The following is a 16,431-nucleotide window of genomic DNA, read 5'->3' as shown; positions in this document are numbered from 1 at the left end:
AAAGTGGCCCCGAGGGGCCGGTCGCCTGGAAGGTCTCCTAGGTGTGCTGTTTAAGCTCAGGCCTCGCGTGCTTCCTATCGCTGCGATTGCTTCGCGCGAAAGTGAAAATAAGAAATAGTGCACATTTATGGCTGTGAATTTAAAATGTCTCTGCTTCCTAGGATACACGTTTCACTTTCGTGCTTTGGCCAGTTGCTCTTAAAAAGGAATCAACTGATTGTTTTCTCTTTTGTTTCACACTGATCGTGTTTGTGTGTGTTTGTGTGCGTGTTCGTGCGCGTGTGCGTGTTCGTGCGTGTTCGTGCGTGTTCGTGCGTGTTCGTGCGTGTTCGTGCGTGCGTGTTCGTGCGTGTTCGTGCGTGCGTGCGTGCGTGCGTGCGTGTGTGTGTGTGTTACGTTAATTTAAGTAAAACTCCGGTAGTGCAGCGCAACGTGCTTCAGTTTCTCCCGATGGCCTAATTTCCACTCGTTTTTCTCTTGTACAGTCAGAAGGCACCTATCCTGCTCACCAACCTGGCGTGCCAGGTCTATAAGGGGGAATGTGACCGGCTTGTCTCCGCTACCGTCAATGCCAGTGTACTTGACAATGCCTTCGATTCGTGAGTAGCATACACCACAATAGATTACACTCGGAGTAGAACTGGCGTTACTCCCAATTTCTGTCTCCCTTGGAATGCGCTTGAAGAAAACTTTTTATTTTCAAGAGCATGTCGCATCTTTGCCGTGCAAGAATCGCAAGCTGAGCATCACCTTAGCTTCCAAGGGCTTCAGAACTCCCATGGGGAACCAGCGCTGGAGCTTTTACGACGCCTGCAGCGCCATCCTGGCAGTCGGCAGTCCGCATTTCGTCGGAAACAAAATGAGCAATAGCATTCACCATCCGGCATGTGTACCGACCATTGTTCCTTCGCAAACCACCGCCAAGCTCCTTCCAATGCCACCACACCAAGCGAACAATACGAAAGGTAAATAGTTTCCAATCATTGCCAAGAATTATGTGGCAAGGAAGCTGCCTTGTAATACGAGTGGTGTACGCATACTGCCGGCGCACGCGCGACTAAGCCGCCGATGTGTTTTTTAAAATGCGCATGTGGATGAGGACTCGGCGCTGAGATGCATCCGGTAAAATTATGTAATTAGTGCTAAATGTACCCAGGGTTGTTACGTATCGAGCACCGGAGCACTCAAACCTTTGCTTCCCCGAGTCAGCTGATGCGATAAAGCTTTCTTCTCCATTGACTGTTGTGGCCAAGTAACATCAGAATTTCTTATGTCTAGCCAGAGAAGTATGGAATGTCTTCAGGCCAACTAATACTTCCGAAACCATAGCGCAGCAAGAGCGGCGCCGTAGCTACTAGATTTGCCAGGCAGGCTGCCACACAAGCATGGGAACGGCACACGGCGTAACCGTTAAATAAACGCACGTGCTCTCCGCGACACACTGTGAAAAATATATAACGCTTAAAAAGCTTCTTTCGTCATTTCTTCAGTTGATGGCGCTAGCTTCTTTACGAAAACTGTCGACTTGAAGCGGCACGAAAACGGAAACATACGAACCGTATGTGCGAACTATGAAACGGCCGCGGACGTGTCGTCTGGTCGAGAGGCTTGAATATGCCGCGTTTCGTCGCCAGGGCGGCGCGCAACGCACTCTTTTCGACGCGCCGCCTATCCAGCGCTGGTTCCCCATAGAACAACTGTTATGTGTCGAGTAACGCAAATGCCAACTTGAACGTAAGCCGTCACTTCGTATCGGTTTTTTGGCGCCACATGTTTCTTGGAACGATACCTACAACACAACTTAGCACGAGAGCCATGAGAGCAAGTAACATGCGCATATACTAGCCCTGAATACTTGAAGGTATTCACAGCTAGTGTACCTGAATCCCAAGTATCCTGAATCCAAATAGGGCGATTAAATGCAAAGTCGTGGCAGCGCTTTCCACTTGCCTGCTATTTCATCGGCACTCGTGTTCACAAGAACGTCCTTAATACGCTAAAAGCCTTCGTAAGTGCAGATCACAGGTAAGAGCAGATCACAGCCAGTCCTCGCGTTGGATATTTTCTTAGTGAAGGCAGCTGGCCAATGACAAACGGCGCTTACGAACTAATAGCTTTGTGAGTTTCGCCCCTAGATGTCTTATATCTGTATCTGTGTGTGTCGTTATGCGATCCCCTGTCCTTTCGGAGCGCCGTGCCACGAATCGTAGTCGGCGGAATCGGTTCATTGCAGTGTTTGCGGAGAAGCCTATCTAATTATGCTGACCCTACTTAGTAATTTTTACACTAGTGTGTAGTGCCTGCCGAGGAACTGGTTCGATAACTTCGTATTATTAATGTTATGCCGCTCGCTAATAATACCGCTGGCGTCTGAACATCGCGATTCATAAATGCGCGCCATTTTCGCGGTGTTTGTTTTCCGAGTTCTGAAAAATACAATCGCTCTTTCTTATTCGTCCTCAGCCCGCACGTGCTCGTCGAAGATGTTGCGTTTGCAGACCTACATTAGGCAGCTTTTCCAGTTACACCGCCGGTTTATGCAATGCGGAGAAAGTGCCCCGCGTGTGGTCTGGTGTCATATAGGCGACGAACCAAACGCGCGTAACGTGCGTTCGGCGCGCCACCTACAGGCTTTAGATTGCTATACCGACAACAACGGGAAGTCAATGCTAGACCTTTATGAGCAACATAACCTCGTTATCCTGAATACAGGCCCTAAGTGGGAAGGGTAGATCACCGGGGAAGTGGGAAACCGGCAATCGACGATTGATTACTGTCTGATGACAGAACGAATCCATGTTAAGTTGAGAGAAATGGTTATTGACGAGGAAGGGTATAGCAGCATAGGGAGCGACCATAAACGCATCATTTTGAAAATGGGATATGTAGTTTGGAAAGAGAGCAAGCAGTGCAAGATGGCCAGTCCACATTTGAATGCTGAACAAATAACAAATATATAGTCACTAGAGTCGAGGAAGAACTTGGCAGATGGTAAAGAGGGGGAATAAACGGAGTTTTCAAGTGTAATAACGGCAGAAATACGGAAAGAGAGCCAACATGTTCGTTGGAAAGGAAAAAAGAAACCGAAAGGATGGTGGAACAGGGAGTTACGAGAAGCGATCGCTGAACGATAGAAAGCATCCCGATAGCACAGGCAGTCCAGGAAGGCGCAGTTTCCGCAGGATGAAGTAGCCAGTAAATTGGAAATATACCGGGACAAAAAATCGATGGTTCAAATACTGGTGCAAGCAAAGATAAAATGGGGAAGTGAACGTTGGTTGTCAGAAATACGTGAGGAAAAGAAGGCCGCACCTACAATACTTTGGAACCACATAAAATTATTAGGCATGACATCAACAAAAATAAAACCGCCTATCCTAGACGAAGATGGAAACACACTGGAACGAGAAGCGGCAATAAATTACATCCGAAAAATAACAGCCGAATCTTTCCAAGGCAATGACGAGGTTGTATTTGCAGAAAAAACGAGCACGAAGGAGAACCAGATGGAAAACGAGCTGGGGCTCACAAATTTCAACTGGAAGAAAGCCGAAGAAAAGATTCCTTATTGCAAAGTCATAGGGCTAGACGAGATTCCCTTCAGGCTGATTAATGAACTAGGACCAACAAGTAAGGAAAGTCTGGTGAAAGCAGTGGAAAAACTTTAGAACAGAGGAAAAGATAAACGAATACCACACAGTTGGTGACAAAGTAGAATGAATTTACTTTATAAAGGTAAGGGGGGGGGGGGGGGAGCCAGAAGTCTCTGGTATAGATCGTTGACCATTACGTCGGTAATATACAGGCTAGCAATGCAGGCAATCAAAGTAAAGCTGCACGCATGGACAGAGAATAATGGAATTTTGGGAGAACTTCAGAATGGCTTCAGAATAGGTAGGCGTTTAGATGATAACTTATTTGTTCTTACTCAGTATATTGAAATGTCAAAAGTAGAAAGCAGACCGTTATATGTGACTTTTTAGACATTACAGCAGCCTATGACAACGCAGACCACAACATCTTGTGGAATATTCGGGAAGGTGGAGGTTTCGGTGACGATTGTCTACAGCTTTTAAGAGAGATTTACCTAGAAACTACCGCTTGCGTTGAACGGGAAGGAGGAGGAGCGAGGAGAAAGTTGATATCAAGAAGGGACTGAGGCAGGGGTGCCCTCTATCCCCATTGCTGTTTATGATGTACATGGTGAGGATGGGGAGGGCGCTAGAAGGAAGTAAAATCGGATTTAATCTCTGATACGAACGGGCGGGTACAGTAGTAGAGCAGCAGCTTCCAGGTTTAGTTTATGCGGACGACATTGTGTTGCTAGCTAACAAGCAAAGTGATTGCAACGTCTGGCTAATATCTGTGGACAGGAAGCCAACAATCTAGGTTTGAAATTTAGTGTTGGAAACAAGTGTCATGGTATAGAGTGAAAATAGTGAACGGTCAGTGGCAATACAGGGCCAGGAAATACCTCGGGTAACAGAATGTGAATACTTTGGTATATGGATATACAAATGCATTATATATATGGAAACACAGGAAAAAACAATAACAGTGAAGGTGAAGAGAAATGCAGCCATAATGAAGTACAGTGCACTATGGGGATACAATAGGTACGAGGTGATCCGAGGTATGTGGAAAGGTGTAATGGTTCCAGGACATACTTTTGAAAATGCGGTTGTTTGCTTTAAATCAGGTGTACAATCAGGATTCGCTGGGAACCAAATGTCAGAGGGACGCCTCGTAAGGTGCTCATGGGAAGGCTACAAATGAAGCTGTGCAGGGTGATATGGCCTGGACTAGTTTTGAAGTGAGGGAAGCTCGCAGTAAAATTGAGTATGAAGAACGGCTGAGGAATATGGAATAAAATAAATGGGCTGGGAGAGTGTTCAGGTATCTGTACAGGAAAAACATTGATTCACAGTGCAGGAAAAGAACTAGGAAGCTTACCAGCAAGTATGCGGCCTGTAGAGTGGGCAACACAGCAACAAAGAAGCTCGAGCGGAAAGTAAGAGGCTGAAATAATCTCATGGGTGGTGGCAATGGAAAAGAAACCTGCCATTAGTAACTACTTAAGAGGAAAAAACGAAATCAGGAAAGAAACAATCAGCAAAGAAACAATAAGTACTAACTTATTTTGTGTTCATTTGCTTTCCGTCGGTGGTACACTGGGATATGGGCATTGAAATCTGCGCTCTCATCACATGTCGAAGAATATAGTGACGCCGCGTTGCGGCCGCTTGCTGCAGCGCACCCCTGGCCCCCGAGGCGGTAGCCTGCCATTTGGGCTCCAATGTGGAGCTTGAAGCAGAGTTCGACGCCACGATGCCGCTGACGCCGGGCTCCGAGCCGTCCTGGTCGGTACGCTTGGCCTTCTGCCGTTGCATTGGGAGCCCGTATCCCAGAGTGAAAGCTAAGCTCGAAGAGTAAGTGCGCTGCTGCAATTCCACTCTTTTGTGTACAGAATTCTTGTCGAAACTTGAAAATTATCGGGTTTTACGTGCCAAAACCACTTTCTGATTATGAGGCACACCGTAGGGGGGGACTACTATAATTTTGACCACCTGGGGTTCTTTAACGTGCACCTAAATCTAAGTAAACGGGTGTTTTCGCATTTCTCCACCATCGAAATGCGGCCGCCATGGCCAGGATTCGATCCCGCGACCTCGTGCTCAGCAGCTTAACACCATAGCCACTGAGCAACCACGGCGGGTCTGTCGAAACTTAACGTTATTCTTAAAGACAGATGACGACGTGGCAAGGGGGAAAAAAAGCCCCAGAGACATTTCATAGGCCAAATTTATAGAGAAGCAAGCAATAATGTGCAGCCCTTCTGGGCGCTGTGTTTAACATGCGCGAGAGTAACACGTTGCCTCATGCCGCATTAAACCGATATTGCTGCTGCTAGACGACCTAGTAGAGAGGAGTGCCCGTGAAATACCGAAAAGGGCAGAACACGGGTGCGTTCTGCCATGGAGGTTTACTGCTTTTTTTCGTTGCCAGCACAGCCACTGTACATTACCAAAATATATAGACCCCGAGTCGAGGGCCCGGATAAGACTCGCCCCTTGAAATGCCGTCCTTTAAGCTCCTGCTATACGTCTAAATAATTGAACGCCCCTCTTCACGAGACCTACGGAGATTGACAGCGTGCATATTCACTCAAACGTGAAACGAGCCTTCGTTCACTCGGGTCTGTGAAGAGCGCGAGTGAACCATTGAGTGAACCATTGGCTGACTCATCATCAACGGCTCAGCCTATAGGCTGAGAGCGAGTCAGTACAAGACGCGGTGACACCAAATGGTTCGCTTCTCTTCTTGCCTGTGCATAAAGGGTGCTGGCACCGATCTATCTGGGGTTCATAAAGCCAGCAATGGTGTTCATGAACGCACACGCAGCCAGCGGCTGTGACTTTCTTAGGAAGTTCATAGCGATCGTCAGAAACAATTACCACTCTGCCAGCGGCCACTATAATACCGGTGTGGCACCAAATAATTTCGTGCGCACTAGCAAGTAGCGGCGTCGGTGTTGAAAAAGAATCACTGGCCATGTAGCGGTAAACGCGAGAGAACTGATTTAGTTATACGTCGGCCTTCTTTGAGCTCGCGGGTCTATGGCATCAACCACGTTCACGTCATTGCAACGTGTTGTTCGGAAACTCATCGAAACACGTCCAGCCTCTACGAGGAGCGAAGTGCAATATACTGCGGTGTAGACCATCGCATATATATATATATATATATATATATATATATATGCGTGCAATTCTGCCAATATCCTTGACTTCGTCTTCACCACATCTCCTGATTCAATTTCTTTATTATCAATTATGCCTGGTTTAAGCGATCATTCCGTGATTCATTTTGCAATCCCCTTACGCTCGCCCTAGCATCTAAAATACTGTAAGAAAATTTGTGACTGCAGTCGAGCAGGTTTTTCCTCGATCAATAACGAATTACAAAGTTTTGCCGAATTATTTTTTCTGCAATTCTGGGAAAGGAAAATCGCAGAAAACTGGCTCCTTTTCAAAAACAAGATTGAAACACTAACTGAAAAATATATTCCGACTCGATTATTATCTCCATGAAACAGTGGCATAGCCAGAAATATCGTTCATGGGGGGAGGGGGGGAGGGGTCACGTTGCAGCTTGGCCTCCTCCTTAAGAGGAAGCTTTATCTCGGATGCTCCTATCTAAATACATGTAGAAGGTGAATTAGTTTTTCTCGGCAACCACTGCACAAAACTTGATGAGGTTTGTTCCATTTAAAAGAAAAATTTCTACTGTCTTCTGGTTGCGAATTTTCCATTTAGTTTGTCAATTTTTTATTAAAAATTGGCACAAATTCAAATTTCACACAAATTTTCAGAAAACGAAACTATCACGTTTAAAACTCTGTAACTCAAAAATGAAAAATATCACAATTCTGTGAATCGCATCTAATAGTACATCTACAGCGGACAAAATGGACATGTTACAAATGAATCTCAAACAATTGAGCATTATCGAAATACGGCTTTTGCAGAACCCTTGTGCACCACGTAACTAATTCACGTAAAATACAAATTGACATACCGAATTTGTCCGCTTTGACTCTTATAATAGATGCCGTTTGAAGAACCGCGATATCTGTTTTTGATGAAGAGCTTTTAGTTTCTAAACGTCGTGCCTCTATTTTTTTCGCACTTTCAAATTTTTCAAAATAATTTAAACAAAATTCAGGCCCTATATCGAACTTCCGCTTCCAACAGATACTAGAAGTTAACTTTCTCGAATTCAACAAATTGCATTAAAAGTGATCCAAGGGTTATCTCAGAAAAGCGTTTCTGCGTTTTACATTTATTTCAATAGACCGCGTCGGAGTTGGGCCTGAGCTAAAGCTTCCTCTTAAACAATTTGTCGAGAGATCAAATACATGAATAATAACTGCATCGTCATTGCCAAAGATGCTGCAAACGATTTCTTGAACGCTACGCCCTGTCAGAACAAGTAACATGTATTTTTTAATAAAAAGATGTAATCGTATGTGCCAGAAATTGTGCTCAAAATAACTGATATCAATGCTTCCATGTTTCTGTCTATTTAATAAGTAAAGAAAATATCACACAATCCTTGGAACTATATCAGTTCGAAACCAGCAAAGCAGCGCATGCTACTGATGTGAAAAATGTAAAGGCCATGAAATGAACAAGTTGAGGACAAATATGTTATAGAAACTTTGTCGTTATACTCGCACTGAAGTCAAAACGGCTGGGGTTTAGCTTAAAAATATACTGCCACGTACTGCAACGTACTGCTGACGCCCACCGGATCCTTGGTCTTCACTGGTAACTTCAACGTGCATCACCAGCTATGAACCACCAAGATTGACGGCAGTCTAACGTATCGACGGAGCACTTGCTTTGACTTGACTGATTTTCAAGCACTTTGCTGCGTGCACAGACAGTGTTCACTCTATCCCGCTTTCTTTCTTTGTGTTCCCCCTTTCCCTTCCCCCAGTGTAGGGTAGCAAACCGGACGCTCGTCTGGTTGACCTCCCTGCCTTTCCTCTCTTTGCTATCTCTCTTGTCATTCAACAACCTCATTTACATTTTTGTACATATGCAACGGCCAGTGAAAAATCTCAATGGCGCTGTCATTTATTCCAATGTATTACGCAGCAGCAGCTGTCACCGGTCGTGTATCGTGAGTAATTGCACCGAAATTATTGTCCCAACAGAGAGCACTTATATAAAGCCGTTATGCAAAATATACGAGGGCGAGTCAAATGAAAGTGAAAAAAAAATTAAATTATGGGGTTTTACGTGCCAAAACCACTTTCTGATTATGAGGCACGCCGTAGTGGAGGACTCCGGAAATTTGGACCACTCGGAGTTCTTTAACGTGCAGCTAAATCTAAGCACACGGGTGTTTTCGCATTTCGCCCCCATCAAAATGCGGCCGCCGTGGCCGGGATCCTATCCCGCGATCTCGTGCTCAGCAGCCCAACACCATAGCCAGGTCGTGGAACAAGATGTCCCCATTCGTCAATTTTCTACGTCGTTTGTTCTTGATTGCGACACGCAGCCGATCCGGCATTTCACAATATCGAAAATGATTGATAGTCTCTCCGGCTTTAGAAAATTCTATCAGTAATGGCCCCTGACGATAGAAAAAAAAATAGTAAACACCTTTCCGGCGGAAATGACGGCCTTTGCTTTCTTTGGGGGCGGTGAATTCGAATGTTTCCACTCTAAGCTTTGCCGTCGTGTTTCAGGCTCGTAGCAGTGGCACCATGGTTCGTCCCCGATTACCATTGCAGACAAGAAGTCGTCACCCTGATCGTGATACCGGATGAGATGGGTCAAGGCAGCGCAGAACCTTCTTCTGGCGGTGGTTCAAAACCTTGGGCATCCATTGCGCACACAAGAGCCGATGACCGAGATGTTCATGAATTATGGTGTGAACCGAACTGCGACTGATGTTCACACGCTCTGCCAGTTCATCGATGTTTATCCTCCGTTCTTGTCTCATCAGCTCATCAACTTTTGCTCTTGTGTTGGGGGTGATTGCACGATGGCTTTGGCCCGGTCTTGGGTCGTCTTTGCAACTTTAACGTCCGTTTTCAACCGTTTGCTCAAATGCTTCACAGTGGCCGATGAAATACAATGTTCAACGTACACGGCAGCCATACGGGCAGCCATAAATATAATTTCCTTTTGGGAAACACCTTCAGCTGTCAAAACATTCACGGCACCCCGCTGCGCAACTTCTGCATTGTAAATTACGTCACGCAACCATGTTCAATCCAGTGTATGAGAGCATTAAAGAACATTTATCCTGACATATGCATGTCACTTTTGTAAATGAAAGGTACCAGTGTTCTACGCGCATGCCTCGCAGATAATGAACCGAACCATTATTGCGCGGGGTGGGAAGGCTCACTTTCATTTAACTCGCCCTTGTTCATTATAAATGCGAAGATGCAATGGAATATACAAATGCTTGATTAAGGGCAAAAAAGTGTCACTGGAAAGAAAGTTCACTGCACGTATACACAAAACCTCGCTACAAGATATTTAAATATACGTATAAGTCTCCAATAAATATACGCATCTAAGAAAAAGTCACTGTATATAATGCGTCAAACAAGGCAAATAAACATGTAGCGCAGTCACAGATTCAGAGAATCCTGGATCCCGCCACCATTTGTGGGGTCTTAGGGTCTCGCAGGAGTACCGACCACCGCGGGTTCGAGCTTAGCGAGCCACAGGGCCGCGTCAGCCTCTAGTGTCGCTGCGCGCGAGCTCAGGTCACAAGGGGCTAGAACACAGTATTGCCCTAAGTTGACGGAAACCGTTTATTGTCTCCAACGGCACCCAACACTGCACGAAGGCCCGGTCCCGGGACGGCGGGGAACCAAAGGGGTCCCGCGCCAAGGGCGAAAATACAGTTAGGGGCGCCTGTAGCACGTCGCTGCGAGAGCACAGGCTCAAGCTGGGACGCGCTGCTAGGAAAAGTCCCGGCGCCTATGCTACTTGCTCTCGCGATAACCGATGGGCCAACTCGCGAGAGCTCGGGCAATCTCCTTCGGCTTGGGCCTCCGATGAGTGCGGCTTGGCGTGGTACGACCTCGCGCGAGCACTAGGCACACGTTCTTCGGCTTAGCGTCGGGATAGGAACAACACGAGGTACGCGCTCCCCGCACGGGGAAAGGCACCGTGCGTGAGCTCAGTCCTAGTCACAAAGGTGTCGGCGGACGAGAGGAAGCATGTACGTACCGGGCGCCGTCCCAAGGAGCAAAAGCATCGCTACCGTCACGGCAGTAGCCACCAGGAGCCGCTCGGTGACATCACTAGTTCCGCCCTCACCGCGAACCACCGCGAGTGGAGCGCCACCACCAAAACTGGTTCGGAGCGAGAAGGGTGTGGCTTTAAGGATTGCCGAACAAGGTGAAATGCGCCCACGCAATGGCGCGTCGAATTCCCCGAATCCCCACACATTCCATCCACTCCATCCGATGTATCGCGTGCGACGGAAACCGGCGCGCTTACTTCCAGGTTTCGCCTTTGCGCACGCAAGACTGAGCCACCATCGTCAGCTCACCCATTCCACCCCCCCCCCCTACTCTTCCATTCGCACATACAGCATGCGGCGCGCGGTCACGACGTTATTGCCCTGAGACTTCCTACGAAACGTGAGGGCGATGGCAACAGCAGGAATGCGCCTGGAGTCTTCATATAATTGCTATCACAATAATATAATAATAGTATCCGGCAACCGATGCGTGCCGTGGCCGATTACTTTCCGAAAAAGAAGTAACAAACTGTCACCGTGCGAGAGTTCGCTGCGCCGCAACAATGTATCTCTTTTTTTCCTTTTGTGGGGCGGGGGCACTGAAATGAAAAAAAAGAACGCAAAGGCGAGTATGTTGGCCCCAATCCAAGGCCTCCTTTGGGCACCTAATGTGGCTACCGAATGAATATCGAAGAAAACGTGAGACGCTTGGTCCACCGAGAACCATACGCATAGTTTTCGGTATTTTACACCAGCGAGACAACACTTTCCAGATAGTTTGCGCTCAAGCGAACCCCTTGTAATCCGTCAAGTCTTCACTGTGATGGCGGTGAGCGACCATTGTTTCGTTCTCTCGTCTGCTATAGCGAGAAGGCGTCCAAAACTCTGCCAGGCGAAAATTCACACGGCCAGAGAAAACCACACGCGCACCGAAGTACGCCGCGCGGTTGTTTCGGGGCAACACAAGAAAAACGCATGCGCTCTGGCTGGCTCTGGCAGCCCGCGGGTAGGGTAGCGAGAATAAAAATAAATAAGAACGCAGTTACCCTCGCTGGCTTTAGCGTCTTGACGCGGATGCTTTGGCGTAGGTGAAAAAAAAGATGTTGATATTTGTTATGCGACATGACGGCACAAATGAACCACCACAACGCTTCGTCTCATCGTATCTCGCTGCGTGTTTTGTCAACTTGTCTGATAATGAGTTGATTTCGCTTGTCTCGTATGTTCCGGTCTAAAGCTTTAGAAAAGTCAATGCACCTTTGGCGTCAAATGTTTATAACAACATTAAGCCCACAATGTTCCGGAATGGAAAATCTAAAGCACGACTTTGGAAATATTAATACACCTTTCGCATCAAAAGTCTTTAGAACTTTATACCTATAAAGTATCAGAATTGAAATCCAACCGCTCCCGATTCCGCGGCCTCAGCGAGATGACGCGACGAGCTCGCCCGCCACGCCTTTGGAACATTGTGCTCGGATAGAGCTCCTTGCGTTACGATATGTGACTCCCGGTGCGTGGGCGTTGCCGCGAAATCCAGTCCGATTTCGCAATGTTCGCGCTAAAATATTTTTTCGAGCGTGAAAAGGACATTCTAGACAAAATTGAGCATGATTCGCGGCGCCGGGGCTTGTTTTGGCCGGCGGCGCATGAACAGCGCGTAAAATATCGGGGGGGGGGGGGGGCTGAGGCCCCATAAGCCCCCCCCCCCCCCCCCCCCCCCCCCCCCCTGGCTACGCCCCTGCCATGCAATCGGGCTCCTTGGTTCAACTTGAGTTTAAAACGGTTTCTTAACAAGAAAAAACGCATTCTTCGACGCTTCAAGCTGCCTGGGGAAACCAAAGCAAAAGCTACCTACGCAGCTATCACATGTGAAAATAAAATGGCCACCTGCTCAGCCAAGAATTATTTTTTTTCTGAAATACTACCTCATCTGCTGACAACTAATCCTAAGAATTTTTGGAACGTTATCAACGTACGTAAACCTAAAGAAATCGTTCTGAAAACTGACGATGCATTTCCTGTCCCCCTGTGAGCTTTGCTCAACGGTTTTTAACAACACATTCTCGCTATCTTTTTCTGACGCTCTAATAGATACTTCACCGTCCGCACGTGCATTTACGTACCCTGAGATGGAGCCGATTTCGATCGACTTAGATGGCATATACAATTTGATTAAAAAGCAACACTTCCTTCATCGGCAGGTTTTGATACCATAAATTACAAATTCCTTAAGGGTACTGTAGCATATTCATCTGCTTTCTTGTCATATATTTTTACAGTCTTTACAGAGTTCAACACTTCCGGACGGCGGGAGGACGGCGAAGGTCATTCCAGTCCACAAATCTAGTGATACACATAACCCATTAAAGTACAGGCCGATCTCCTTAACTTCTAGACAATGCAGCTTATTAGAGCACATAATCTACTGCAGCCTGATTGGTTTTCTCGAGTCTAATAATTTTTTTGCGTCACAGCAGCATGGTTATTTTGTAAAAATTATTCTTGTAAGACTCAATTATTAACCTTTACTAATGATTTTTCTTCCGCTTTCGATCGAGCTTCAGTTATTGCCTGCATCTTCGTTGACTTCGCGAAAGTTTTAAATACCGTCTCACATCGACTGCTATTACTGAAACTTAGCACACTCCATCTTTATTATAAGTTGCTTAAGTGGATCGAATGTTTCTTGCAGAATTGAACACATTACGTTTCTGTTAATGATCATGACTCTAAATCATGCAATGTAACATCCGGTGTTCCTCAGGGGTCAGTCCTAGGGCCTATTCTTTATCTAATTTATATTAATGACCTGCCTGATTCTGTTACTTCTAACATAAGGCTGTTTGCAGACGACTGCGTTCTGTACCGCGTAATTTCTAATGAGTCTGACTTCTCCATTCTTCAATCTCACCTAAATAAAATTTCTTCTTGGTGTGATACATGGCTTATGAAACTAAACCTTAACGAATGTAAAGCAATGAGGGTGTGTCGAAAGATTAACCAGTCCATTTCTCAGGGCTATGACCTTAACGGTTGCCCTCTTCAGTTCGTCGACAGCTACAGGTATCTAGGCGTCCATATCACTAATAATCTGTCATGGCAGAAGCAAATCCACCATGTTATTAACAAAGCTAACAGTCCCCTTGGTTTTCTTCGCCGGAATTTCCGCCTCGCTGCCGTTCCATTGAAACTACTACTATATAAAACACTCGTTCGATCTAAACTCGAGTACGCTTCATCGATATGGGACCCGTACACTAGCTCGTTCACACAGTCCATAGAATCGGTTCAGAACCGCTCAGTTAGGTTTATCCTAACTACTATCGCTTAGCCAGCGTTTCTCGCATGAAGCAAAAGCTTGAACTACCTCACCTTTCTACTAGACGTCGAATTTCCCGCTTATGCCTGTTTCATAAAATATACTACACTAATAATGACCTAAAAATGACACTTTTTTCGCCACCGAGCCATATGTCATTCCGTATTGATCATCGAATAAAGGTTGGGGTGCCTCAGTGTAAAAGCAATGTATACCTCGAAGCCTTCATCCCAAAAACAAGCCTAGACTGGAATCGCCTTCCCGCATTCATCGTCACTATCACAGATATGATGTGTTCAAGTCGGCTATCTGTGACCATATGCTGCTTCATTAGCCTTTTTTTTTCTCTTTCTGTTAAAACTCCTCTGTAATTCCTGCACGGCCTTGAGAGCAAATAAATGAAATGAAATAAATGAAATGATGATCATTCTTAAATTTTATGGCATTTTTTTTAAAAACGCCAGTGACAGATAGTATAATTCTTGTCCTTGAGCTATTATTCAAAGAGACATTACTAGCACGAAAAATCGAAACGCATACTCAACTATTGAACAAATTCGCTAAATAATATTGCAATATGCGAATTGCAGCCGGTGATCTTGAATCTACTTCAAATGAATATCAGCATGACACCAATATTAAGATATTATTTCCCGAAGTGTGTAACCAATTACATGGGCGTTCGAGTTACATTAGGGTTTCAATGCATAAAAACGTTTTTTTTTTGTTTTTTTTTTAAATAAGTGGAACCGCAGTGTAGTATTATGGCAAGTTTGATGACGCATATCTCCAAGCTGCCGTCATTCCAGAAATTCATTTCAATTGAATACGCCTTTCAAGCTCACCGTCTGCAAATAGTAAATTGCAATACGTGCCTTGAAGTAAACTGAAACGATAAATAGTGTCTTTTGTGAATTATTCGAATATGTGTTTCGATTTCTCGTGCAAGTAGTGTACGTCGCGTTGAATAGTCAGCTCAAGGACTAGAATTACGATATCACCCTGTATAACAGTAATGGTAAGAAGCACCCAAGAGGCCGACGCTCCGAACGCCTTCCTTATTTCTCCCTCGTCTTTGTTGTTCCCTCCGTTCCTTTCCCTTGAGCGCGCTGCCTTGCGTACTTCGCCTTCACACACGGCCACGCTGCAAGTTTCCGGCGCGGCTTGCACCATGGTACGCGCTAACTTGGCATGTGGAGTCGGCGACGTTGACTCTGACGGTTGTAAGGGTGTGCGGGCGATGAAGGCCAGTCGCCAAGTCCGGACGCGTCCTCGTCGTTGAGGCCACGGGGAAGTGAGTCGTCGTCGCGGAGCCGTCCAGAGCACAAACATCATCTCTGGCTGTCGGCACGGGCTCCTGCGCTCCGGTCAAGGCTTTTGGAGACGCCTACTTGCCCAAACAGAAGCCGGAGTAGCTGATCGAAAGCGCTGCGTGATGTCATTGTGCTGCCGCGAGAGAATATTTGTTCACTTGTCTTCTCCCTTGGTCCCTGATCGGGTCCCTGTATGCGCTCGCCGACGCATACAGCAGTAATGTAGGCGGTTCCGAGTGGGCACTGACGTCGCGCGCACCTTTCGTTGGTTTAGACGCGAGCTCACGGCGCTTCAGTTGACGTGCAGAGCACTGGCTCCGCGTGTGTGGCACCGCCGACAGTGCCCGCTCCCATTGTCGGCGCTGTCTTCGGCTGACAACACCAGCAGCATGTGGTCACTCTAGCAAGCTACAGGCTTCCCACACTTCAGGCACAAACATCTCTTTTTTTTTTACTTTTAAACTCCCTATGCTAACACAATAAAAAATATATTTGACCTGTACTTGGGATAAGACAATGAAAGGATGGTTGTTACCTTAAGGGCTAGGTGCTTCTACCTCTGCAAGTCATTCCCTGCTAAATATGGTCAGTGTTAAAGAGGACGTGCAGTTCCCCGCCGGAAGCACTGAAGTCTCGAGATAGCTAGCAGCGTGCTGGTTAAGTAAGTGATGCTAAATTACAATCTTGATGTCGGTGCACTCGCAGGCAGTACAGACTGGCGCTCGAGAAAGACTGGACAGACGCAGAGGCCGCGTCCATTCGTGTGTCATACGACCTGCGTCAATTGGCACTCGATACCTTGGCTCCTAACGCGACACTGCCTACGGAGTAAGTGACTGTTTCCGTTTTTGAGCATACATGCATGCTCACATGCGCTCTCGACCGTCTTTTCCGTATGGCTCGCTTTAGTGCATCTGCGGCCAGCCTTGCATTTCGTGTACGTCCCGTGCAAGTGTGCCCGTTTAATCGTTACCCGAGTGTCGCAGCACTCGGCAAACCAAGGCGAGTCGTCAGAAG

General features: G+C 46.5%; 1 protein-coding gene across 1 annotated transcript in view; it reads left to right on the top strand.

Annotated features, from left to right (window-relative positions):
- Window positions 1-16,431, top strand: part of LOC126540851 (uncharacterized) — a 105,056-nt gene that overhangs the window by 67,274 nt on the left and 21,351 nt on the right. Inside the window, exons 11-13 of the mRNA XM_055076418.2 lie at window positions 486-599; window positions 5,253-5,429; window positions 16,120-16,242. Of these exons, the coding sequence (XP_054932393.2) occupies window positions 486-599; window positions 5,253-5,429; window positions 16,120-16,242 (414 nt within the window). The remainder of the gene's footprint in view (window positions 1-485; window positions 600-5,252; window positions 5,430-16,119; window positions 16,243-16,431) is intronic.

Source organism: Dermacentor andersoni, chromosome 2 (genome assembly GCF_023375885.2).
Source record: "Dermacentor andersoni chromosome 2, qqDerAnde1_hic_scaffold, whole genome shotgun sequence".
Lineage (NCBI taxonomy): Eukaryota > Metazoa > Arthropoda > Arachnida > Ixodida > Ixodidae > Dermacentor > Dermacentor andersoni.
Note: the sequence above shows the minus strand (reverse complement) of the source record. Positions and strands in the feature narration are given on the sequence as shown.